Below are 27,351 nucleotides of genomic sequence, written 5' to 3' on the forward strand. Positions count from 1 at the left end.
CAAGACATGAAATTTGTACAGTTGCTGGTTTGAGTGCAAGTGTTATGTGGTTTGGGGGGGGGGGGGGGGGGAGAAAGAGTTGAAAGTGGGGGTTCATACATTGCCTGGAAGGAATTTGACGACCATGCGCACGATGAGCACGGCCCAGAAGATGTGCAGAGCCTGCAGCACAAGCATTAGCCCGTTGAAGAAGTAGAAGCCGAGGAAGGGTGGGTACAGGGTCAGCGGGTACACCCACGTCGTATATATGATCCTGAACAAGAGGATGAAGGCAGAACAGAGAGTCCAGTCAGAGCCACCTACAGTCACCATCAAAAGCCCATTGAGAGAAGCCAGGACTGTACACAATGTGTCTGTTGTTACATTTCCATCAAATTGTTGCTCATGTTTTAAGCAAATTCATAAAATGTCTGCAAAATTAACCAGTGCTTCTCCATCAATTACCTGTATGCCAACATATTCAAAAGGCAATGCCCATATTGCATAATTAAAATTGAGCAAAAGTAACTCATCATGTAAGTTCTATGGCACAGAGGAATAAGCTACATCAGACTTTGCCAACACAGACAACATTAATTCTTGGGATGAATCCATTGTTTTTTGACCTTTTCATGGGATTTATTGACAATAAGAGGAATAAAAAAAACTCTGCAACATTATCATTTAATGTTTATGCGAAAAATCGGTTTCCATCAGCCTTTATCGCATCTTCTATATGCCAGTTATTTCTCCTGAGCCAGGCATAAACTAAAGAAATTGAGATAGGTCAACTTTTTTTCAAATTTCTGGCATTTAGTTTTTTGTAAATGCACAAATTAAAATGCCCATGAATACATGAAATCCTTGTAAAACAATGGCAGCTAAAACAATTCTACTGTGCTTTTACCAAATATGTGCTAAGTGTCAATGTTGCACAAATTGCTTCCTCAGTAAAATCAGTGACTCATTGAAGTTACAATTAAATCTGTTCTAACATCCTTTTTACCAGAAAGGGAGGATTACGAGGCGAGTGACAATGAAAACTGCAGCAAACATGGTGAAGATGAAGTTGCAGGTTTTCCTCCAACCTGCGTAGTTGAACATTTTGGCTGACTGGAAAGAGAGTGAGAGAGAGAGTGAGAGAGAGAGAGAGAGAGAAAGAGAGAGAGTGTTACACCTTTTCATTCATTCTCCTCTAGAGGGCAGACAGTACATTGCTCTGACCTTAAAGGGATTTTTTGAAGTGGGGTTGTATGAGGTACTTATCCATAGTCGTATTATTGCCTACAGTAGTTGGCGGTCGGCACGGCCCCAGTTCGAAGAAGCAGGCAGGAATACCGACACGGAAGCTAAGCAATGTACTGCTGTGGAATGGGGGAAGCAGCAAAGCGTATTTCAGCCACCAAATAAAGGCCCTGCTAAAAATATCAATATAAGTGTAAGTGTACGCTATATTTAGAATATTTTCACGACATTACCTTGCCGTCAGACAGCTCTTTCCAACGGGGAACTGAAACCGTTATATCCATCTATGCTCTCTTCAAAGCCACCAGACTCCTTTGACAAAAACAGCAATTTTATCTCGCAGAACACAAGAGTTGCTGTTCTAATGCTGCCTTGATAGGTTAGTTAGTTTGTGTTATTGTGTGACTTTTTAAAGTATTAGTCACACAATAACACAAACAGAATAACCGATTGAGGCAGCGGTAGAACAGCAACTTTGTGTTCTGCAAGGTAAAACAACTGTCTTTGTCAAATGAGTCTGGTGGCTTTCAAGAGAGCATATACAACGGCTTCAGTTCCCTGTCGGAAAGAGCTGTAAAATATTCAAAATATTATGTACACTTAAACTGATTTGATTTTTTTTACTGCTGCCCCTGTCCACAGCAGTACATTACTTAGATTCCGTGTCGGTATTCCTGCCTGCTGCTCCAAACTGGGACCGTGCCGACCGCCATCTACCGTAGTAATACACTGACTATGGATAAGTACCTAATACAACCCCACTTCAAAAAATATGAACTATTCCTTTAATATTATCATTAAGCTAATTAGCCATGCTAAATGTTATGAAGACCAGAGGGAAGGCAGAATATTTGTTGCTTTAATGATGTAAACTACAGTGTGATTGTAATTAATTTCACATTCCCTGTTATTGGTGTGGGGGAAAAAAACTACTAAGAAGTTATGATATTTTTCCTAATTTAAAAAGCTAATTAATATGTGTAAAATAAAAAACACATTAAAACCAATTTTTTATCACCCTTTTTTTCCCACCATATTAGCACACTGTCATACCTCCATTAAATAGTCAGAGGCATCATGCACTAACATGATCAAAGTCCCTGCCCGGATGTAGTTGACTAGCCACGAGAAACTGATTAGGGAAATGGTGGCTACATGGTGAATTATCTGCTCTTTGAAATCCTGGAGAGAAAAACAAAAGACAGAAAGAGATGGTGTAAAAACAAAATCCAACACTGTTTGGTGACTTATTGATTGAGCTGTAAAGATTGGTCACTAATCGACAGTGTGTGTTCTGATTGATTTTGGATTTACAAATGATTAACTCTCCGCATGCACATAGCAGGTTATATGGCTTTAGAGCTATGAAGATAAACTCAATATATATACAGAAGCAGAAAATAAGCAACTTAACAAAAAGTTACAAAATAAGTTCTCAAATTAGGGGCTGATTTCAACACAGAGGATCCCAAAAAAAGCTGTTGTTTTGGTTCAAAAGATTAGTTTCTTGCATTTGTGAACAAGAAATGGCACAGAGGTAGCAGGCTCGAAGGTCTGCCACGTTTCACAACTTTTAGACCGGTGGACATAACGTTCAATCTGTCTCTCCACAGTGTGACACCACACAGAGCTCTGGTCACACATTAACTCATAGGGCACCTCCTAATGCAACATCCCTGACTGGAGAGACAGTTTAGTTTGTAGCTCACTCACTCTGACTTTACCAAACAGACAAAGTGGAAGGAATGAGTAGAGTTGAAAATTATCTTTAATGGCGTTCTAAATGCTGACAGCTCCACTCAATACAGTGCATTAAGTCAGGCCATCTTAATGGGAAAATCAATATCCAAACCTCAAAATACACCAACACAACAGATCATTCTCATTATTTCATCATGCATTCTGTGAGTGATTTTTCCTGATGGGAGGTTTCTGAGGGGTTTTATAGTGTGCACACGGGATAACAAAAGTTAAGGAGATGGCTCACTTACCTTACGTTTGACATCCGATGCTATGCTAAAAAGCAGCGAGACATAGAAGCCTAGCTCGATCACATAGTACCAGTACTGTGAAGGCAACAGTGGCTGGAAGAAAAGAGGAGTTAGAATAACATGCCACCAATAATTTTACCTATTAAAGTAATTAAATAATTTGTTACACTGTTTCTTCACTTTTCATACTTTCAGCATACCAAATGGTGTATAAATGTGTTTAAATGTAAAAAAAAAAGAAGAAAATCTAATTAAACTTGATGGAGATATTTCAGGTTATAGTACTGACATACCATTTTCGGGAAGCCATCCCACATCTGCTTCATATCATAAAACCATGGTTTCTGAGGAGAAATTGATACTCAATATTAATGAGGGTTTGAGTGTCCCACACAAATCCACAAGCACTTTCATGTACACACACTTAACTAACTAAACAAACACTAAAGAAGTACAAAGTGGCTAACAATGTTTGTGTGACATCCAACAGTGCGTCCACTATGGTTACAATGTCAAAATTAAATTCCCTACATTTCTGTACTTTTGTTAAGCATTTGTAACAGATCCTCCTTTATTTATCTGAAGAAGAAACAAGTCAGGATGACAAAAGTTAACAGTAGATCAATAATAAATATCTCTATTATGTAAATGTGTCTATTTCATGGATAGGTTTCACAAAATGACACATGTAGTGATTTTTTGCTTACTGTGTTAAACACTATGATTCCAAACCAGATTCTGACACAGTACTCACGTCAATAAGGACTGCCAGGCCAGCAAAGAAAGCAAGAAGGTAAAAGGTAAATCTCCAACTGTAAGAGAATACACAGCAGTCTCAGAAATCAGATTGATTTAAACATCATTGCAGAAAGCCCAAAACAACATCAAATACAACAATACACAAATACACAAACAATGGAAATGATAAACGGACCAACATTTTCAAAAAAAATAACATATCACAGACAAAATAAAAACTCCAATTACTAGCACCTTCGTCACTGGATTTTAAAATTCAATAAACTCAACACTGAGGATAACACAGTGTCCTCCTATCCTCGTTTCGCAAAAGGATTTCAAGAGTCTGCACAGTTGTGATCGGACGATGGAGCCGGTGTATAGAAGTCCCGCCCATACACCCTCACGGCTAATCGCAAGTCAATTACAGCGGCCAATCATGACAGTTCACCCCATTTTTATAGCATTAAATACCTTATGCAAACTTAACTCATCAAATAAATGAACAAAAACATCAGCGTGATCTGAACTTCCTCAAATGAGTCATTTTTACTTCTCGGATTGTTCTATTTGCAGTATTTTTACAGGTACAATTGTTTAATAAATCCCAAGAAATATGCGGAGATTAAAGCAAAGTGTGAAAAAGTATATATGATTTTGCCTTGCAGAAATATACATTTTTGCTTTCTTATGCTGTTAATCATCTAATGACAGCTGAAATATAACTTGCGAGCCCCTGAGGGTGTGAAAACGCACTCAACTACAGAAGTATAACACTATCAAAACCATATTTCTTTGTAAATTTACTGTTAGTGGTCCCATTCAATTTCCAATCTAAAAAAGTTTAAAAAAAAGTGTGGGGGGGAATCTTTTGCATCTACTATATGATTCAAAGCAGGCTATTAAAAGAAGACAGATTAAAATGAAAGACAGAAAATGGGTTGGGGTGTATTTGATATGTGGCTGAAGATGTTTAGCTACCTTGCTTCCTGAAACTTTTTGAGCTTGCTGGGTCGATCCTGGTTTCTCCGCCGCCTGAACCACCTCTGGACCTGTCGCACTGAACAGCCCGTCTGTTTACTTAAACTCTCTATGGAGCTCTAACAGCAAAAGCAGAACAAGAAAAGAGAGTCAGTACTGCCTTTAATGTCTGGAGTTATGAAATGATGACTGGTAACATAAGGCTGTTGTCATTCTCGTCCACTTACACCTCATCCATCTCTGAATTCTATGATTAGGCTCAAGCTGTGCTATTGCCAAAGGACACACAATATGTATGAAGCAGTGCTAGTTTCCTTAAGTGTGCAGGATCATTACCTGTGTGGGATGCTTTGATGTGCTGCAGAAATAGGATTCCAGGACAGGATTTGGACGAGCACGAACACGCTGCTTGTCACTGACTCCCAACAGGGAGGCGAGAGGTGTCGCTACCGTCCTGGAAAGAGGAAAACACTGCTTACAAACACCATTTGTCAGGAAGAAATATGCAAATCAGAAGTATGTGAAGAAAATGATACTGTCGCAAGACAAAAAGAGTCACCGCTGGAGATGACCCACCTCTCAAATATCTTTCTGATGACCAGGAAGCAGAGGGCGATGGGTATAGTAGCCCAGAGGTCCTGTGTTTTAGGGAAAACAAGGCCATCGTGGTCCTTCAGATCTGCCCAGCCGTGGCCTTCAGGAAACCAAATCCAGTCCGCCCATATCAGCTCACCCAGCCGAGACAACATCCTAAAAGACGAAACAGAGGGAGAAAAGGATTTGTGTTTTTTTTGTATCATGTGGAAGGAAATTAAGACAGGTAATAAAAAGAACATTTTGTCTGCTTGGGCAATCTCCATTCCGATTTTCAATTAGATAAATATAGCAACTCATTCAGCTGTGACAATATCCTGAGAGAAAGGGGAAGGAAACAGAGAGGGCTGAGCAGAATGAGTATTGATTGGCGGTGATTAATCGCACTGGGCATCTGCGTTCAGGCGCCGTATCTGGGCACTTCCAGTTCCAGATGAAGAGGAATGAGGAAGGAAGAATTTTGCTATGCTGCACACAATGCAATCAGAAAACCAATGAGAATGAATTTAGAGCTCTAACCCGGTTTGGCCAAAAATTTCCATATTTTTGAAAAACTATTTCTGCAGCTGGATGACATTATTTACTCAGACATGTCCAAAATCACTCCCTCGTTCATTCATCTTCTACTCCCTACATAATGAACACTCAATAGTTTGCTCAATAGTGAGCAGTAAACAGCTGCTAAACAGCGGACAGAAGGGCCTTACATTAAGATTAACAGAAGTTTACAGAAAAAAAATGTTTGTGCACCCATTAAACACCTCAGAGTTGTAATGATGTCTTTTAGCTAATTTAATAATTTCTCATTTATTTGTAACATATCTGTATCTGAATGAGGAAAATGAAATAACTATGTATAACTAACACACCAAGCGCTGCTAATCTCTTGAGCAAGATGACTTGTCATGTTAACTACTGTTAACTGATCGTTAGTGGTTTCCACTATGACCTTGATAAACAAAACAGGACTAAACAACTTATTAAACAAAGAAATTGTGCTGTATTATGTCACAGAAAGGGCTGGGTACCAAATTCAATACTTTTTAGGCACCGACCGAATCGTCTCTTAAGTATCGATTATCGAAAAATGCCTGCATCATGCTCCTACCAAGATCCAATAATGCTGGTGATTGGCTGTCCAACGTTATACGTCGTAGAGGCATGCAGGAAAAACTCTGTTACATACAGAGACAGGGCTCTGTAGCGGGAGCTAAAAAATAAATAAAACGATTTGTGCTGTAATGTGTAATGTTGTAATTGTTGTAGTTTTATAAATTGCTATCGAAAAAAAATATCGTTTAGGAACCGATATCAAGTCACGGTATTGGTATCCGTACCAAGATTTTTTGAACGAACAAACTTATTTGTATAGAACCTTTCAACTAAAAGGCAATTCAAAGTTCTTTAGGTGTCACACTTAGGGTCAAAATTCAAGTTTGCCCAATACCTTTATGATAAAATACCTGCAAAATTAATGACATTCCTATCAGCCTCAGCTGTACTTTGAGTTTAATGCTAATAAGCAAACATAATTTAGTTTAAAAAGCACCACAGTGTCAAAGTACAGCCTTGCTGAAATTCTTACTGCTCTGTTATTAAAGTGCAGAAACAGCAACAGGATGTGCAGTCAAACGACCCAAGAAGACATTTGTGTTGCTATCATCAGTGGCAACTCCATAAATAGAACACTAGTTATCTGTGGACTTTTGCAAGATAGGATCAGTTGATTTTGAGCCTGATCAGGATATTACTGCTACACCTTTGTTTCTGCAGTCTAATTTCTTTCTGATGCAAATCATTTAAGGAGGGAAGTTCAGGTTGTCACACATTTTCTGCCAGATCCCTTAAGGACTTTGTGTGTGGAATTTAACCCATTATAAGCTTACTATGAATGCACAGTAACTTATGCAGACTTCCTGAGCAGAAGAGTTTCTCCAACAGGATCTCCTCAGCTTGAAACAACAGCAGTGAAATATCACTGATGCTTTATTTTAAAGTTAATCAGTGTGGGGATGTCAACCCACTGCCTCCTATTTCTCACCTCTCATGACAGCAATCTACCATAAGCTCTTATTTCTACTCTGTAAAACTGTCACTGAAATAAACCTGTCTTTTGTGTGTCCACCATTACGCTTAGCTGACAACAGTTCTTATGAATGCCTCAAACTACGAACGGGCTCTCTGTATTTTGTGTTAAAATAATATTAATGAGTGCAATTCTGTATTCAGTCGTGGAGTGAATGGTGGGATTTGGGAGAACACAGTTTTTCTGCCTAACAGGGGGAAATTGAAACCAACCTTGGGGCTGCAGAAGCGCTCAGGTGTACATCCCACTTATTATATGCAAAAGTACTTATTTTTCTGTAGCTGGTCTAAAACTGAAAAGCTCACTTTCATTGCACGTGACAGCAGATGGAGATTCCCCAAACTGGCAACACTACAAGCAACCAGAAGTAAAGTGTTCACAGGTTATACGCAGTAAATATCCCTGTGTCCCTAGATGTTTATATGCGACAGGTAAGTGACATTTTAATGAATAAAAAAAGCCTGATGACCAAATGGATGTCGCGGACCTGAAGGCAGAAATCCTCACATCGTTGAAAACAGACATTGATATGCTGCTCAGGTCGGAATTGAAGACTGCTCTGGCTGAAGATTTTGAAAACATCAAATCCAAGCTACAGGCAGTAAAAACGGAGCTAGCTAACAACACCTCAGCGATTCGCTCCGAGGTGGAGACGATGAAAACAACAGTTTCACACATGGAGCAGGGGCTCTCATCATGTTCAGACGACGTAACTTCGTCGTTAACGAAAGTGGGGAAACTTGAGACAGAAGTTGGCAATCTGCGGGAGAAATGTCTTGATATGGAAGGAAGAATGAGGCGCTCCAACATTCGAATATTAAACGTCCCAGAGACCCCAGGCTCAAGCACATCTCCATTTTCCCGGACTATCCACCGAGTGTCGTGCAGGCCAGATCCGCTTTCAGCGAGGTGAGACGTCTACTTCGTGGGCTAGACGATGTTAAATACGGCCTTCTCTACCCAGCACGGCTCCGGATCACATATAACGGAACTGAGAAACGGTTTCAAAACCCAGAAGAAGCCATGGCCTACGTGAAAACCAGAATTCTTCCGGACTCTTCAAAAGACTGACCATGACTTGAAATGAGTGAGAATAGCTACATTTTACATCTGAATAAGGTTGGTGCTGTCCACTCTCTAAACACATCACCTTGACCGATACACTGTACACCGCTACAGAGCCATAAGGCTGTGTAGCGGCTGTTCCAGATGGAGAAATAGAGAGCACCTAAGGAATCAAAACTGTGCCGTTTTTTCACTCTTTTGTTTACAACAGATATAATAATTTGACTGGTCGGAGTACTGTAGTGCGTCTCTCTTATTAGGGGTCCAAGCCCGAGTCTACAAGAACCGGCGGTAGCAAGAGCTACGCTGTTCGCACAGCAGGGCTGTGGAACCCTATTGTTTTTGTAAGGATTAATCTCCATTATTCTTCTCCGCCTAAAACTCTGACTGCAGCCTAAACTGTACATGGTGAGGGGTTGCCATTTTCAGGACTAGTCCAAAACTCCGCAAGGACCTCAGGCGCAACAATTGATCCACTTCCACCACTAGGTGGCGCTATAGCAGAAAAAAATGTGTTTGGCCCTATAACTCCCACACCGTACATTCAAAAACCATACATCCACGCGTTCCCTGGATCCAACTGAATCACGTGATATAGGTCACGCCCATTTCCACCTAAACTTTTATGCGTGAAAAATCGCAATTTATTTATTTATTTATAAAAACCTACTTTTTCTATCTTCTCCTAGACCGTGCGACCAATTTGCACGAAATTTGGCAGGGAGCATCTCCAGATGGGCCTGGCAAAAAGTTAATAAAAAGAATTTTGATAAGATAAAAATTGCGCATATTACGCACAAACAAATTTGTGTAGCTAACTATGAAAACGCCAACTTTGCCATATCTCGGCCAAAATAAATGCTATCAACGCCAAACTTTAGATTCTTGTTTGCCATGACCCTCTGGAGGTCCCCCACGCGTTTTACCAAAATTGGTCACTAGGGGGCGCTACAAAAAGTTTATATCTCATGAACAGCTCATCCAATTTTTTACAAAATTTTATGGGTACCTTCCAGGGCCACTCCTGAGGCCAACCCTAGAGTGGGTTACTGAGGGGTCAAAGTGGGTGTGGCCTATGGAACGCAAGTCTGAATTTACTACTTACACTAATGTGAACAACTTTAAATTTACAGGGTAGATGGACAATGGGTCATGGACCACACCTGCCAAAAATTACACATGTGGACCACTAGGTGGCGCTATAATTTTTTTGCCCTTAACTCCCACATTACACATCGCACATTAGAAATCCTTACATCCACGTCTTCCTTGAATCAAGCTGAATCACATGATATAGGCCACGCCAATTTCCGCTCAAAATGTTTTTCGCAATTTCGCGCAATACCAACTTTTTCGAACTCGTCCTAGGCCGTGCGACCGATCTGCACGAAACCTGATATATAGCATCTCCAGATGGGCCTGACCAAAAGTTACTCAAAGAATTTTGCTATGTTAAAGTATGCGCATTTGACGACCAAACAAATTTTCCTAGCTAGCTACCACACACATATCATATCTCTGCCAAATTAAATGCTATCAGGAGAGAACTTGAGATCATTGTTCAACATCCCACTACGATGCTCTGTACCAAATTTGGTGAAGATCGGCCTTAAGGGGGCACTATATTTATTTGTTTTGGCTAATAACTCAATGCATTTTAATGGGAAATTTGCAATTGCAATATCTCTGCCACAGTAAATGCAATCAACACAAAACTTGTAATGCTAGTTTGGCATGCTGCTCCTAGCCTCTGTACCAAATTTGGCGAAGATAGGCCATTAGAGGGCGCTATAATCAACGTAGACGAGTTTTGGCTGAAATGCAAAGAATTTGACTACTTTTTTTTTTTTATATTTTTTTTTTTTTTATAAAAGGGCGTGCGCCTGTGAGCACCCACGGAGGAAAACATAAATCGGCGCCTATGACACCATTTGCAACAACGTGACCACCTCCCCTGCTCCTTCAACCACCACACCTGCCTCCCCCCCTCCACCCTCTCAGTCACTCTCTCATTTCTCTCTGCTGTCCCCTGTGGTCAGGGGGATTAAGAAGTTTGTTTATTGTAGAGAATTGTTAAAGGTAGTCTGTATATGCATGCAGGTGAACTTTTGACCGCTAAGTTTGGAACGGCGACGTACCGCAGACGTTGCGGCTTGCACCTCTCGATATTTACCGACGTTTGCCTCCCCGCCGCCAGGCTTCGGGTTCCGCTTTCGCGCGCTCCCCGGGGCGACTGGCGTGGGTGGCTTGAGCCCCGTCATAACTTGCAGTTCTAGTTATTATCTCCCTTTCTATCTATGCTCAACGCTTAAACAGAAGGAATTTTTTGTTTTTCTTTATTAAAAAAAACCTTTAAGTTTGAAATGTTTAATCCGTTATTCTCTAAGGTGCCTCAAACAAAACTACATTCTATATACAGCAGAGTTTGTTCTTTTAGAGCTAGCGTATCCTCACACAAGCACTTAAATGTGTAGATATTTTTGCGAGGGGTTTGGGAGTCACCTTGTTCTGACAGGTGAGGGTTGGGGATTTACTGTACCTGGGTTTACAATCAGTTTTTTTTTTTCCTTGGTTCATTGTTCATACTTACTTATCTTTTAAAGGTCCTGTCAACATTCTAGAAAGTATAAATGCAGGCAGATGTAATACGCCACTAATCTTTCTCTGTCTTGAATATGGCTACGACTAACAGATTTCTCAAACAGATCAGCTAATTGCGATGTAACCTTTGTAAGCTGGAATGTAAAATCCTTGAACCACCCCATCAAACGAAAGAAAGTATTGACTCATTTGAGTAAATTAAAGACGGGAATTGCCTTTCTTCAGGAGACACATCTCAGAACCTTTGACCATTTTCGACTCAGGGGAGATGGATTGGACAATCATATCATTCTAATTTCCATTCTAAATCTAGAGGTGTGGCCATCCTTGTTAATAAGAATATCCCATTTGTTATGTCAAAGGTGAAAACAGACTCCTCAGGGCGTTACATAATTGTAGTGGGCAGGCTGTACAACACACCGGTTGTCCTGGCCAATCTATATGCACCACATTGGGATGATAGTTCTTTTTTTTATAAATTTCTTTGCTCATATTCCCAACATGGCTACACATTATCTTATCCTCGGAGGAGATATGAACTGCACATAATCACCTACTTTGGACCGTAGCTCGTCTAGGACTGTGTCCAAATCCAGTGCAGCCTCTCAACTGCAGCTTTTTCTTAATACTAATGGTATAGCTAATGCATGGCATTTTGAAAATTCTACAGCTAGAAGTTACTCCTCCTTTTCTCTCTTTTTATATAGCACAGCAAAGAAAATGTCACAATATGAAACTTGAACAGCTAACAAATGATATTCTCAAATTAGATACTACACTTGCTGTCACCCCATCCAATGATTTATTCAAACTGCGATTAACTCTTCAAACAGAGTTCAACCTGCTATCAACAAGATGAATTGAAAACCTAATAAATAAATCACAGCAAATAGATCATTCTGAGATTAATTCATGTTTCCATAGATTTTACTCGAAGCTGTATGATAGTGAATCAGTTGGCGACCACGCTTCATTTGACCCAGGACCTGATGGGTTCCCGGGTGAATTCTTTAAAATATTTGCGGACCAGCTTTCTCCTATTCTGCTCTCTGTATTTGAGGAGTCACATGCCACTGGTTTCCTTCATCTGACTATGCGACAAGCGGTCATATCTCTTATTCCTAAAAAAGATAAAACCCTTCTGGATTGCGGCTCATTCCGTCCAATTTCACTCTTAAATGTAGACAGTAAAATCCTTTCTAAAATGCTGGCCTTCCGCTTAGAGGCGGTCTTGACCTCAATTGTAGCCGACGATCAAACAGGCTTTATTAAAGGTCGTCACTCCTTTTATAACATACGCCTATTTAATATTCTTTATGGTCCCACTCCACCTGACATTCCAGAAATATTACTATCACTGGATGCTGAGAAGGCGTTTGATCCGGTGGAGTGGGATTATCTCTTCCATACTCGAACAATTTGGCTTTGGTGAAAAATTCATCTCCTGGATTCAAATTCTGTATTCTTCTCCATTAGCAGCTGTCCGAACAAACAACAACCTCTCTTCTTACATCCCTCTCCATCGTGGCACCCGACAGAGCTGTCCGCTGTCGCCCCTCCTATTCGCTATTGTGATTGAGCCATTGGCTTTAGCGTTACGTGGTGAAGCTAATATAAAAGGGAATAATAAGGTGTCCCTGTATGCTGATGATATGCTTTTATATCCGCCCCATCCTTTAACTAGTCTACCAAATGCCCTGAACCTGCTTGAGGTATTCGGCAAAATATCGGCGTACAAAATTAACCTACAAAAGTGTGAAATTATGCCAGTGAACGCAGCAGCGAGAAAATTAACTTTGGTTTATTCCCACTTAAAGTCAGTCCACAGAAATTTAAATACTTAGGAATCTGGATAACGCATGCCTTTAAAGATATATTCAAAGCAAATTTTTCACCACTATTAACCCACCTTAAGCGAGATTTGGAACGTTGGGAGATTACTCCCCCTGTCACTAGGAGGCAGAATTAACATAATTAAATGTTTTGCCAAAGTTTCTTTATATATATATATATATATATATATTTCAATGCATTCCCCTACACTTATCTAAATCCTTTTTCAAGTCAGTGGACAATTTGGTGTCAGGATTTATATGGAATAAGAAAAACCCTTGAATACAGAAAAGGATCTTACAACAGTATCGTCAACATGGAGGATTATCCCTCCCCAACTTCCAGTTTTACTATTGGGCTGCCAACATTAGATCTATGCTGTTTTGGAAAGATTCCCCATCTGGTGATACTACCCCCGAGTGGTTACGAATGGAAAACTCCTTGTCTTCATACTTCTCTCATTATTCTGCTCAAAACTTCCTCTTTTGGAATCTATATCTAAATTCACCATAAATCCAACTGTGAAACACTCTTTTAGAATTCTGACGCAGTTCAGATGAGCTTTTTCTCTCAGGGATCTGCCCACTTGTGCTCCTATAATAAAAAAATCACCAGTTCATGCCATCAATTATAGACCGTGCTTTTCATGAATGGGCTAATAGAGGAGTTGCCACAATAGAGAATCTATTCATTGATAATACTTTTGCATCCTTTGATCAATTAACGCTTAAATTTAGCATTCCTAAATCTCATTTTTTTTAGATTTTTGCAGCTCCGTAGTTTTATATTAACATAATTTATTCACTTCCCATCCCAGCCACCCAACTCCCTCTTAAATTCCATTCTGAAGCTTAATTCAGGTTCCAGAGGGACTAGTGGGAAAATATACTCCTTACTAAATACATATAATTTGGAACCTTTGACATCATTAAAGACTCAATGGGAGAGCGAATTGGGGTTCTTACTTCCTGAGGTGGTCTGGGAAAGAGCCTTAGATATAACTCATTCCTCTTTAATCTGCTTATGACACACAGTTATCCAGTTCAAGGTTATGCATCACCTTCACTGGTCTAAAGTAAGGCTAGCAAAGTTCACACCGAGCAACAATCCTATTTGTGATCGGTGTAGGCAAATGCCAGCCACCCTCTCACATATGTTCTGGTTTTGTTCAAAACTAGATAATTTCTGGCAGTCAATATTTAAAACTTTTTCAGATGTTAGAAGTACCTATAGAACTTTCTGGCATCACTGCCATATTTGGAATAACTCCACAAGACACTCACCTTAACCGCCAGGCAAAGAATATGATAGCTTTTGCATCTCTCATAGCTAGGCGGTTAATACTCTTTAAATGGAAGGAGAAACTTCCTCCAACCTTTAACATGTGGATCAATGACATTCTACACCATTTGGTATTAGAGAAGATTCGCTATTCTACAAGGATGAATTCAAAAATGTTATGCTACATGGAAACCTTTTTTAAGTTATATAGAGAAATTAGATGTCACTAATATTGGTGTTTCATATGACTGATCCTGTATTCTGTGAAATTTGAAACCCATAAGGACCATTTTTGATTACTTATTGATTTTTTATTATTTATTTTCTTTTTGATGTATTATGTTTATTTACTTATGTTTTGTTTTAATATATATATAATTTTTTTTTGTGTGTACACATGTAATTTTGATACTTAAGTGATGCATGTAATAAGTGGTTGCATACAAGTTCAATCAATACTAGGTTGTTGAATGGTACAGTAATATTGTTGCAGGGACGGGGCTCTGTTGGAGCAAAGGGGGGAAGGTATGATGTTTATACTTGTAATATTTCTGTTCACCTATGCTTCTGAATTTGTGCTTTGTACACTATCTCTCTATGTATAAATATCCATAAAAAGACTTGGAGCAACAAAAAAAAAAAAGAGTGCATGCACATTTCCAACTTCATGACTGTTTTCAGATTAGACTGATTAGTCCGACTGCCTTTTCTGCCGACGGTTGGTCGTCAGGTTGGTTTGTCAGAGCCTTTGTGTGTATATTGTGTAGTCTGTCCTCTTCCCAACTAAAAGTTGCTCAATGTCTTCTCTGATCCGTATGCTTCGTGTGTGTGTATATATAAAAAAAAATAAAAAAAAAATATATATATATTTATTTATTTTTAATTTCTGTGTACCTTGCTTATACAACATCTATTGCAGTGTCCGTCCTAGAAAAATATCCCACCTCCTGGGTTGTTCTTTATGAGTTGTCTCTCTCTCTCTCTCTTTTTTTTTTACCCAGTTAAAAAGGGATAATCCAGCAATTTAGCATTGCACTTCTATGAAGGGGCTTGCTGCTCTACATGCAACATTTACAATGTAGGTTTTATTGACAATTTTAAACTGTTTTGGGAACGTGGCGTGCTGTTTGACGGGGATGGTATTCATCCAAACACACGAGGCAACCAAATGCTCTGTGGGAACTTGCGCCATGCCCTGCAAACCGACTTTTAAATGACTGTTTACATACTGTGGACATGTGCACATGCACACTTCCACAGACGAGCTCCATCCACCATCCCAGTCAGAATCAGTAACAGACAAGACGGATCGGTGAAGTCACTATATAACAACTACTTAACTGCAAAGACAGTGAATTTAGTATCCATTTCTCGTCAGCCACAGTCGGTCACAAAAAATGAGACAGCTAATAACTTTAACACACTGACATTTGCACTACTAAACACTAGGTTCCTGGCAGGCAAATCATTCTTAATCAATGATCTTATTATTAAGCACAACCTTGATTTTATGTTTTTAACTGAAACCTGGTTAGACAATAACAACAGCGCTGCTGTCCTTATCGTGTCAGCCCCCCCTGGCTTCAGTTTTATGAATGAGAATAGAGTTAACAAGAGAGGAGGTGGGGTCGCTATTTTGTTTAAAAACTCATTCCTATGTAAGCAAATATCCGTTGGAAATTTCACTTCCTTTGAGTATGTGGCTCTTCAGCTAAGGTCCACTAATATAGCTATATTCCTAAATATCTACAGACCACCTAAGTACTGTGCAGCCTTTTTTGATGATTTTGCTGAACTACTGTCGATCTGTGTTGACTTTGACTGTATAATTATTACGGGTGATTTCAACATTCATGTTGACAACCCTGAGGATAGAGGTACAGAGGAACTGTATTGTATCTTTGATAATTATGGACTGACTCAACATGTGACTACAGCCACACACAACAAAGGTCACATCTTGGACTTAATTATCTCTAAAGGTTTGAACATTTCCAAAGTTGTGGTGAATGATATTGCTCTCTCTGATCATTCCTGTGTTTTTTAACAGCTCTATAACTGCGGAAAAAAATTGTAATTTTTTTAGTGAAATTATTGCTAAAAACTTGAATAATTCACGTGCTCTACTTGCTACTGTCGATAGGTTATCAAACCCTCCAGTACCAGTAGCAGCTGAATTTTTGTCCACCGAAGCCTGCAATAACTTCGCCATCTTCTTTAGTGAAAAAATTCAGAAAATTAGATTAACAGTCAGTGCATCCATATCAGCTAGAGGATGTGTGCTGTCTCAGTTTTTAAGCAAAACAAGACCCCATATGACACAATTTCAAACGATTCACCAAGGTAATCTGGCAGATATCATACAAAATCTGAAAACCTCTTCCTGTTGCCTTGATGTTTTACCAACTGGCTTTTTCAAAAATGTTTCAAATTGTTTGGCTTCAGATCTTTTACAGATTGTAAACGTGTCTCTTCAAGCAGGTATCTTCCCACAGGCATTAAAAACTGCAGTAATCAAGCCACTCTTAAAAAAGAATAACCTAGATATGTCACTAATGGACAACTACAGACCTATATCAAACCTCCCATTTTTAAGTAAAGTTATTGAAAAAGCGTTTTTTCAACAAATAAACCTTTTATTGTCCCAAAACAATATTTTGGATCCCTTAAAGTCAGGTTTCCGACCACATCACAGCACTGAGACAGCTCTTCTGAAAATCTTTAATGACATCCACTTAAGCACAGATAGTGGCAGAACTACAGTCTTAGTATTACTAGATCTCAGCGCTGTTTTCGACATGGTTGACCACAACATATTATTAAACAGACTGGAAAACTGGGTAGGCCTTTCTGGAACAGTACTAAAGTGGTTTGAATCCTATTTAAAGAATAGAAATTACTTTGTGTCAATAGGTAACTATGCATCTGAGCGTACAAGTTTGACATGTGGAGTTCCCCAAGGCTCCATCCTGGTGCCTCTGTTTAATATCTACATGCTGCCCCTAGCTAAAATCATGGAAAACAACAACAACAACAACAACAAAAGCTATCACAGTTATGCAGACGACACACAGATTTATATAACCTTGTCACCCGGAGACTATAGTCCAATACAACACCTGACGATTGGATGTGCCAGAATTTCCTAAAATTAAATGAAGATAAAACGGAGGTGATCATTTTTGGACCAAAAAATTAACAATTAAAAGTCAACGCCCATCTTCAATCAACAACGTTAAAAACAACAGACAAAACAAGAAATCTTGGCATAATTATGGACTCTGACCTGAATTTTAACAGCCACATTAGGTCAGTAACTAAATCTGCCTATTATCACCTCAAAGATATAGCAAGGGTAAAAGGACTTATGTGCCAACAGGATTTGGAAAAACTTATCCATGCTTTCATCTTCAGTAGACTTGACTACTGCAACGGTGTCTTTACAGGTATTCCTAAAAAGTATATTAAACAGCTGTAGCTGATTCAGAACACTGCTGCACGAGTCCTTACCAACACCAATTGGCAGTAGCTCAGTCTGTAGGGAGTTGGGTTGAGAACCGGAGGGTCACTGGTTCAAGTCCCCATACGGTGGACTGGTAGCTAAAGAGGTGCCAGTTCACCTCCTGGATCTTGCACAGTGCCAAGGTGCAATACACCGAACCCCCAACTATCTGTCTATCAACATCTGTGCAGCCCCCTCACACTCTCTCCATTAATGCATGTATAGGTACTGAGCATGTGTGTGTATTTCAGGCCTGTGTGTAATGTGTATTCTAACAACCGAGTGAATTTCCCTTGCGGGATTAATAAGTACAATTATTATTATCCCGTGTTTTAGAGGGGTCAAAGTATGACACCAGCGACCAAACGAAATATCCTGTGTCATTGAAATAAAATAACAGATTTCTCTGGGTTTGTTGGAAACGTTTGGGATACTGTAAGTACACTACTTAAAAAGGGATATTTCACCGTTGGAAAGATGAATATATCTTTAAATTGGGTCACTTATGTAGTAGAAATGTGAAAATTTCCCCGGCTAGCGGCATCGGGCGACACCGTAGGCTGAGGTGCTGGTCTCCGTAGCAGGCGAAGCTTGCGTAGTGTGTCGAGTATTCCGTGTGTTATAAAGTGTCCTGCATATTCTCCGATCTGTACCAATGTATCCTGGTGGTACACGTGCGGTAGTTTGAATGCACATAACTGTTGTAAAAGTTTTCTGCTAAAAAGACGGAGCTCCCTGTTAGCGAAGCTTCAAGATGGCTGATACTCGTTTCGCTCGGCAACCTTCGGGTAAAGACGATAGTCCAACCCCCCTGTGGGCGGGTCCTACTACTGGCTGTAGTCTATTGCCTCTGGGCAAAAAAGAAGAAAGCACGGTCATTTGAAAATACTACTGTGTTTCTACTGATACAAAGCTTAATGCTAAATCTGTGAAGTATCCCTTTGAAGGTGCAGTAGGTAGGATTGTGAAGATCCAGGACTTAGCCAAAAACATTTATCATGAACGTCTCAGTCCCCACCCCCTCCCTTTTCTGCTAAAAAGGGTGAATAAGTAACGTTACACTAATAGGCTAACGTTAGCTCCTACTGTATGATTCAGCTTTTTTTTTTTTTTTACAACTGCTATTATGTTATGTCAATACATTTTAAACTCGTAGGAGTTAACGTTATTTGTCATCACCGGTATGGAGAAAAATCTTAAATGCCATAGTAGCATGTGCTTAGCTATACTTAACTACTTTTACTTATTACTTTACTTAACGTTACTATTATACTATTAGCCTTGCTGTTTTACGGTTGTAACGTAACATTAAGCTTATTGACTGGTAACATTTTAGCTTTTAAAACAAATGCGGTGGTAAAATATGTGATCAACAAAAAAAAAGGCTATATGACGTAAAAATAAGGTGAACCGATGCTGTTAATGAACCAGTAAATGGGAACAGGTTTAAATCCCCCCTCTGCAAATCAGTTTTGAGCAAATATGTTTAAAAAAAAAAAAAAAAAACTGAATACATAAACCTTCCTCTATTCAAGTTGCACAGGCGCGGCATTACTGTGCCATAAATGCCACAGTGCCGGTACTGCAATGCTACTATGGAGAGGAGGACACCCGCTGACTTCAGGCTGGGCAGAGAGGCCATGCAGCAGCTGATGGTGGCCCTGAAGACAGACAGGCAGCACAGATGGGGGCCGACCCTGGAGACACTTGTGTTCCTGTTCTGGCTGGCAACTGGTTCAGCCTACAGAGTTGTCTCCAGGGTCTTCTGCATGCCTTTACCCACGGTGCACAGAGTGGTCCACAGGATGGTGGATGAGGTGGTGGCTATGCTCCCCCAGTTTGTCCACTTTCCCCGCACACAGGAGGAGCTCCAGGTGGTTGGGGATGGCTTTGGTCGGTTGGCTCATCACCACGCATTTTGCAAGGCAGCAGGGGCAGTAGATGGCTGTCACATCCAAATTAAATCTCCTGGCGGCCCTGATGGTCAAGACTACAACAACAGGAAACTCTTCCCGTCTGCGGTGCTCCAGGCAGTCTGTGACCATCAGGGTCGCTTTATGGACATCTTTGTGGGTTACCCAGGAAGTGTGCATGATGCACGCATCCTGAAGCCCCATCTACACTAGGGGGACTTAACCTCCATCTGGGTATTTTCTCCTAGCCAATGGTGGCTACACATGTCTACAGGAACCCCTGGCCCTTATATCACACCATATAAGAGGCCAGTGAGAGGCGGTTCAATTACCATCATTCCAGAGGTCGCACAATCATTGAGCGTGCCTTTGGAATGATGAAAACCCGCTTCAGGTGCATCTTTTTAGAAGCACTTGAAGTACATCCAGTGTTTGTACCTAAGGTAATAAATCATTGCAATATTTCAATTTCTTCAAATCATAATATCCTACTCAAAACAACAGTTAATGCTTAACTGCTAAAGTCACACTTTGTGTTCATGTTTTTTTTCATATCTCAACAAAGTCTTGTATTCTTTTGCTCTGCCTTGTGCACAGGTGGTGACAGTGTGTGTAATATTACACATTTGTGTTGGTGTTGGGAATGAGCTATAAGAGGCTGTGGAGGAGGAGGACAACCAGCCACCTGTGGAGCGTGATGGTGGGGAGAGCCGGAGTGGAGCAGCCTGGCGGGCCACGCTCACAAATGAGGTGTCTGCACTGCATGAGGCACCGCTTGACCACGACCGTTTTTCCCAGGTGAATAATTAAAAGTGCGGAAGATGACCTGCTGCGCTTACATCCAAGTACATAAAAGAAAGTTTGTTGTTTCTATGACTATTAAGACAAATAACATACCTCAAAGTTACCAGCTGGCAATTATCCTTAAAATACTGTAACCAACATATGAAAAGTCATTTAACAACACCATTGGTAAACACCCATACACATTGATGTCAGTTAAGACCATCACTAGCACATTAAGTAAATTTTGTTTACCTTCATGATACAATATTAAATATACTGCAATTGTATTAAATATAATGGACTAACCTAAATTTTCTTGAAGCAACAGCAGCACCGGCAGCTGTGGCGGATGGCCGCTTCTTGTTGTATATAGCTGTAAATGTTTAAATTGTTGTATATAGTTGTAGATATAAGAATGTTATGTTTGAAAGAATTGTCTGCTTCATGTATATAGTTGTCAATATAGAAATGTTTAAATAAATATTTTTTTGTAACCAAGATGAAATGAATGTTTTTGTAGAGCTTTGAATACCTAACCACAAAAACGTTGTAAATAAGGGTGAAGATATTGTTCAATACATTGTTATAGCCTTCACATGCTAGTTATTTGTTACTTACCAAGTTTTTTCTATTGCAGTCTAAAGAACAATAATGTTTTTAAAAAATGGACATTGACAATTTATATTAAAATAATTAAAAAAGGGGCAAAGACAAAACCAGTTAATTTAAATTTATTTTTCCGCCAACTTCTCCAACAGCAAAAATAAATAAAAAAAATGGTTTGACCTCTCTTTGGCCTCTGCTTCCCTCCTCTCATCTGCCTCCCTCTGGTATTTGATGTCATCCTTCAGTAGCTGAAGGAACAGATCTCTCTCTCTCTCTCTCTCTCTCTCTCTCTCTCTCTCTCTCTCTCTCTCTCTCTGTGTGTGCCCTGCTCTGTTTGCTGCTGTCTCTCACTCTCTCATCCTCCTCATTCTCGTCTCTCCCTTCCTCTACCTCTTGTGCAGTGCTTGGCCCTGGTTTGTCCTCTCGGATCGAGGCAATAATGCAGGGGGGCGAGACTGCCGCAGACTGCCCTAATGCCTCGTCCATGAGGACAAACCAGGGCCAAGTTGCTGCCGTCGCCTTTCCATCCTCTGTCCCCTGACCTGTGGCAGGACACTTGCATTCCTTAACAGTGAAGATCAAAAGGTTGTTGTGATGATGTATTACTACTATAGTACACAACACTGCATCTAAACTTACTGTCAGCAGGCCCAAGTCTGTCAGGTTTACATTCAAAGCTTACATTAAAATGTGCATAAACAATTATGTCCATACAATAATACCCCAAAGTACAATATCTCCCACCTTGTACTTGGTTTTTAAATTGTCCCACTTTTTTTTTTGGCCTGGGCGTGGTTGACCCTCCCTCCGATCCCCATCTTCTTCACAATAAGCCTATGTGAAGGGGGGGGGGGTCTCTCCCCCCGGTAAACGGCTGCTTTTTATCTATACGGAGACATATGAACGCCTCCGTTTGTTCCTTAGTCCCTGGTAAAAAAGATGAGAAAGCTATCAGTATAACGCTGTGGATTGTATAATGTTAACGTTACATAGTTTGTACAACTTATCTAATTATTTTAAAATATTTATAAAAGAAATGCCGGTGACAGCAACCAAGCTAACAACTGTTAGCTAAATGATTCAGTTAGCCTACCGTTAGCTTGTGAGGTATCTAGCTAATTATCAATAGCAATTTGTACTGGCATTTAAACATTAAACTTTACTTATATGTACTACCGTTTTAACATATGTACGGTAACGTTAAACACTAAAGATAAAGATACTTACATTTGAAAGCATATTGCGCTGTCACTCCACCGCTTACGTCCGCCATTGTTTTTTTCGTGTTTTTTTTACGAGCCGGCAAAGTCGCGTGCATAGGATTGTGGGTGATTTGGGACCGCGAAGGATACACATATGCATCCTTTGCTGTCTATGGGAAATTCTCTGAACGAAGGACTCAGTCCTTGGTGGAATTCGGAGGATCCTCGACATTGGAACAGTCCTTTGATGGACGTCGATGATGTAGCATCCTCAAAATTCTGGCTTTGGAGGATTCTTCCTTGACTTTGGGAAACGCCTTGTAGGTGGTGCCAGAGGGCCAGATTTTTTTTTAATTACCTGCGTCATGTAGTTCTACTGGAACATAGGGTCAGTTTCAGCAAATATGACAGAAAGTTAGTTTTATAAGTCTTACCTACTGCATCTTTAAAGTGGCCATATTATGCTCATTTTCAGGTTCATAATTGTATTTGTATTGTATTGAGATTGTATCAGAATAGGTTTACATGGTTTAATTTTCAAAAAACACCATATTTTTTGTTGTACTGCACATTGCTGCAGCTCCTCTTTTCACCGGTGTGTGTTCAGGTATCTGTTTTAGCTACAGAGTGAGACCTTGCAACTTCTGTAACATCTTTGTTGTCAGTTGCACATGCCCAGTAGCTAAGTAAGGATCACATCAGCTAGCTAGCTGTTTCTCCAACTTCGGCCTGTACAAGGCAGGATTAGCCGGGAGACTTCTTCTAAACGAGGGCGCACTTCCAACTTTGTGTGGAATATCTGCAGAACAGGGACATGTAAGTAATTCTATACAATTTATTTTGTACGGTGAATTATAGGGGTGAATTTGTGCGTGTTGTTTTGCCATTGAGAACGAGCTAGCATGCCCCCTAGGCACCTCGTCTCAGCTATTTACGTAGAAAGCCGTGCAGATTTTGAACAGCTCACCCGGAGACAGAAACCCGTATCTCACTCAAAACAGCATGGATGGGATTGATCAATGATTTAACATGATTGTGCAATTATAATGGACATTATGTAGGCTGCAGGCTTGTAATTATACTCCATGTAGGCTACCAATGACAATTAATCCAAAGTTTGTATGCGTGTGGACGCATCAGAGACACAAAATAACAACCCAAATCCCAGAAGAAGTGATTTTTTTCATAATATGGGCACTTTAACAAAATATATATATATATATATATATATATATATATATATATATATATATATATATATATATATAGTCGTTTTTAGACATTTTAATGCAGAAATATTACATATTGTACCTTTAAAATTATATGGATTGTTTTATTTTACTTATCCTCTTATGTAGCTTCTTGCTCAATGTTGTATAACTTTTAAACTGCTTTCAATCGTTTGTCTGCCATTTAAATGTTTGTCTTCTCAACTTTGTTTTGAAAAGTGCTATATAAATCACGTGTATTATCATATCCTCATATATCTAATATCTAAACTAATGTCAGACAGCCAATGTCCCTCAGTCTTAAGTGAAGCTGGGGCCGTTGTATAATTTTAACTTTATCATAATTTATAGTTGAGCAGTTTGTGTCAGTCACACAGCTCTCTACCATAGACTGTCTTTGCTCTCTACGCTGTTTGCGTAAACTCTTGCAGGGAGTGGCAGAGTGTGCATGCACGGCGCAAGCGGGGAGTCTCCCGGACGTAGCGGAACAGACAGGCTGACTCTGTGAGATGGAGCTTTGAACACGTTTCCCCAACACCTAACTAGCTAAATCACGTTGTATACTTTTTACAGAGGGTCACACTATACTTATTATTTTCTATCGTTCGTGTAATAAGAGAAAACAGGCAGGGAAAACTATCCTTGGCCACATCTCCAGTTTACGTTAGAAAACTTTTTTTGCGCATTCATAATTCACTCTATAAGCGATATAAATGGCCGTTTATCTGTTGGAAACAACTTCTGTATGGCAATTCCTCAGGGGCGGCCGTTGTTCTTTGTTGATTAGGCTTGAATGCTTACACGACCTTCTGTTATCGCGGTGTTGCTAAACAAACATCCCCGACATCAGGACAAGCAAAGGCCTGTTAGAGGCTGAATTCGAGAGGGCTTTAGTTGGAGCATGTCAGCAAAGTTTAATGTTAAAACTTAACATAAATCCTCCCGGCAGGATGACTCTCCAGTTTCTGTCTAAAAATAGCGGCCCAAAGTGTGTGCCTGATGAGAAGTCTCTGGTGTGAGGCTTTGAAGTAACGTTAGCCTGCTGCACATAAGCTTTCTACAACCTTAACTGACACGTCCATCGTGTAACGCTAACAGTGCAGCCAACTTACCTCTCTTCCCTTTGCTGTGTGCAGGCAGGTAACGTTAGTCCTAAAATGTCTCCTTTCCACTGCAGCTGCTGCTCGTCCTCTGTTGCTGTTGTAGCGGAGGGAATTTCATGTAGCTTTAGCCATCAAAAACACTCCCAACTTCTCGATCGTTTAATGAGCAGCAATCCGCCTTTTTTCTTATCTCTTACCTCAGCTTCGCCACATTCTCAAAAAAAAAAAAAAATGTGTCGCACTTTCTCCCTAAAACTCTTTTTTTGTGCTCGTGCTTTCAAGCTGATCCAACGAGGTCAAGAATGTTTAGCGTTTCACTTTTCAGTCTAATCAAAGTAAGCTAAGTGGGACTCGGCTTGTTGCCGTTTAGCCGGGTACGTTAGTTCAATTGGTCGGATATAGTGGATATTGTAGTACGTTAGGAGAGGACCTGGGGGGGCGGGCTGGAGCAGGCTATTTAAAGTGACGTAAGCCTCTACTTTGTATGAAAGGTGGTTAGTGCTACAAGAGGCAGGCTGACGAGGAGAAGCATGTCCTCCAGTGGAAAGAGTAAAGTATTAAGCATTTATGTCATGTCATGTCATGTCATGTCATGTAGGATGGTGTTAATATTTTCAAATAATAGCCTACTATTTCTTGGAAAAGTGTAATGTATGCTTTTTGCTTATTAGGCTCCACCTTCATTTTGCAACCTTAATTGTACCTTCAATCCATTATTGCTCATCCTTTAGCTCAATGTCACTGCAGGAATAACTGTAGTCAAGTACAGGACCTGATATAATTAATTAAAATAAAACAAAATAAGTGAGATTATTTGTGTCATTTATTTGAGCTATTCCTTATTAGACTAGTGAATGTTTTTTTTACCTTTGCAGTTTTAGCTGTAGTTCTATTGCCTTTTTTAGGGCATGTTCAGACAGGCAATAGCATAGTTAGTGAGTGAATTGACTGTCCTCAGGGCCTTTTTTAGATGGGGTTTCTTAGTTGGTGTTTTTAAATTGTTTAAGCATGTTGGATTTAGGTAGGTTTTCCACATGTCTGATGAAGACCTGTTGATGTCACAAGTATCATTATCCTGGTTTTGTATCCTCTATGCCCTTTTTTTGGAAAGCTGCCCAGCCCAAATAAATGTGCATTTACCTAGATGGACTAATTAATTAATGTAGGCCGACTGCAACAAAGCAGGTTGCCATAAGAGGCGGCGGATTCATTTCAGATGTGTGTGTGTGTGTGTGTGTGTGTGTGTGTGTGTGTGTGTGTGTGTGTGTGTGTGTGTGTGTGTGTGTGTGTGTGTGTGTGTGTGTGTGTGTGTGTGTGTGTGTGTGTGTCTGTGTCAGTACACAGAGCTGGTTGAAAATCAGCAGACTTTCTTTTAAGTCAACAGCTAACGCTAATGCTAGCTAGCTAGTTTGGTTGGCAGAATGCTGAACAAGACATTTCTAGGCAACCAAAGTGTTCCAATTAACTTTGAAGTGAAAACACACAGTAAGAAGGTCAAAGTTTAAGATGAACACATGGGCAACACCCAAAAACAAGTTCACTGCTATTTTAATTAATCAGTTTCCATATAGACTTCTACAGAAAGAGAGTTCTTTTTGCCACAAGTGGAGTCGCCCCCTGCTGGAATTAGATAGAATGCAGACTTTTATGTATCCTTCCACATTGGCCTAACTTTTCAAGTCCGGAAGCTTTGTCCATTATTTTTACACTCTACAGTGTTGACAGCTGGTTGCCTGCATATACCGAATAGGTTGGGCGTATGGGCGTCGAATTATGAAACATATAGAAATAAAGTTGCAGCAGCACGTCAGCTGGTCCTCTCTCATAAAGAGGATGGTGAAGAAAGACAAAGATTCAGTTAGCGTATTTAACAACAAACTTTATTTTGGAAAAAACTTTGAAAAAATAAAAAAGTGGACTTTGTTGTGTGGTCATATCTGAACAGAGAGTGAAGTTTCTCATTTTAATGTATTGGGCTAACATTTCCTAACATAAGTTATAATAGTAGATCCTCAAGCTACAGTCTTTTGCAGCTGTTCTTCTCTTAAGATTGCAGCACCGTTAACAGATTTATTTTCCTCATGTGTTTGTGGCATTAATCACCCCTCATAACCGTAGGCATGCCAAAGTAGGCCGAGGCGTGTTTGGACACATCGTACCAAACTCAAAAAGCTGTGGCAGACGGACTTAGTGCACACCCCAGCTGTGGTTACACTCACCATAGCCTTTTCCATCCTTTCCAGCTTCATGAGCTGACCTGGGTATTTATGCATGCACTGTCATCAATAAATCATGGCTGACTGGGATTGATCAATGATTTAACATGATTGTGCAATTATAATGGACATTATGTAGGCTGCAGGCTTGTAATTATACTTCATGTAGGCTACCAATGACAATTAATCCAAGCAGCAACAATTAAAACACTAAAAGATGTCTAGAATTTTCTTCCTGTAATTCTTGATAAGTTCACATGCAAACAACACTGGAAGCCACATTTTCCACTTTCCTCAATACTTCGTCAGGCCTATAGAGAGCAGCAAACTCCCCTGGATAGCTTTTATGATCAAACACCCAAACTCTGAGACAACCTTGGTCTATTCTGTCATCTATTTA

General features: G+C 40.0%; 1 protein-coding gene across 2 annotated transcripts in view; it reads right to left on the reverse strand.

Moving 5' to 3' along the window:
• The window catches only part of cers2a (ceramide synthase 2a), a 26,942-nt gene extending 1,779 nt beyond the window's left edge, over positions 1-25,163 (reverse strand). The window contains exons 1-11 of one of the 2 annotated variants that reach the window (XM_078268319.1): positions 24,933-25,163; positions 24,745-24,829; positions 5,511-5,684; positions 5,271-5,388; positions 4,935-5,053; positions 3,970-4,027; positions 3,509-3,559; positions 3,216-3,308; positions 2,278-2,406; positions 986-1,092; positions 100-253 (exon numbers count right to left, since the gene is read on the reverse strand). In XM_078268319.1, coding sequence (XP_078124445.1) covers positions 100-253; positions 986-1,092; positions 2,278-2,406; positions 3,216-3,308; positions 3,509-3,559; positions 3,970-4,027; positions 4,935-5,053; positions 5,271-5,388; positions 5,511-5,683 — 1,002 coding nt within the window. In that variant the 5' untranslated portion in view covers position 5,684; positions 24,745-24,829; positions 24,933-25,163. Of the gene's footprint in view, positions 1-99; positions 254-985; positions 1,093-2,277; positions 2,407-3,215; positions 3,309-3,508; positions 3,560-3,969; positions 4,028-4,934; positions 5,054-5,270; positions 5,389-5,510; positions 5,685-24,744 lie in introns of both variants that reach the window. The other variant, XM_078268318.1, reaches the window with a different exon arrangement.
• Between the last annotated feature and the right edge of the window lie 2,188 nt (positions 25,164-27,351).

This window comes from Sander vitreus, chromosome 14 (assembly GCF_031162955.1).
Source record: "Sander vitreus isolate 19-12246 chromosome 14, sanVit1, whole genome shotgun sequence".
Classification (NCBI taxonomy): domain Eukaryota; kingdom Metazoa; phylum Chordata; class Actinopteri; order Perciformes; family Percidae; genus Sander; species Sander vitreus.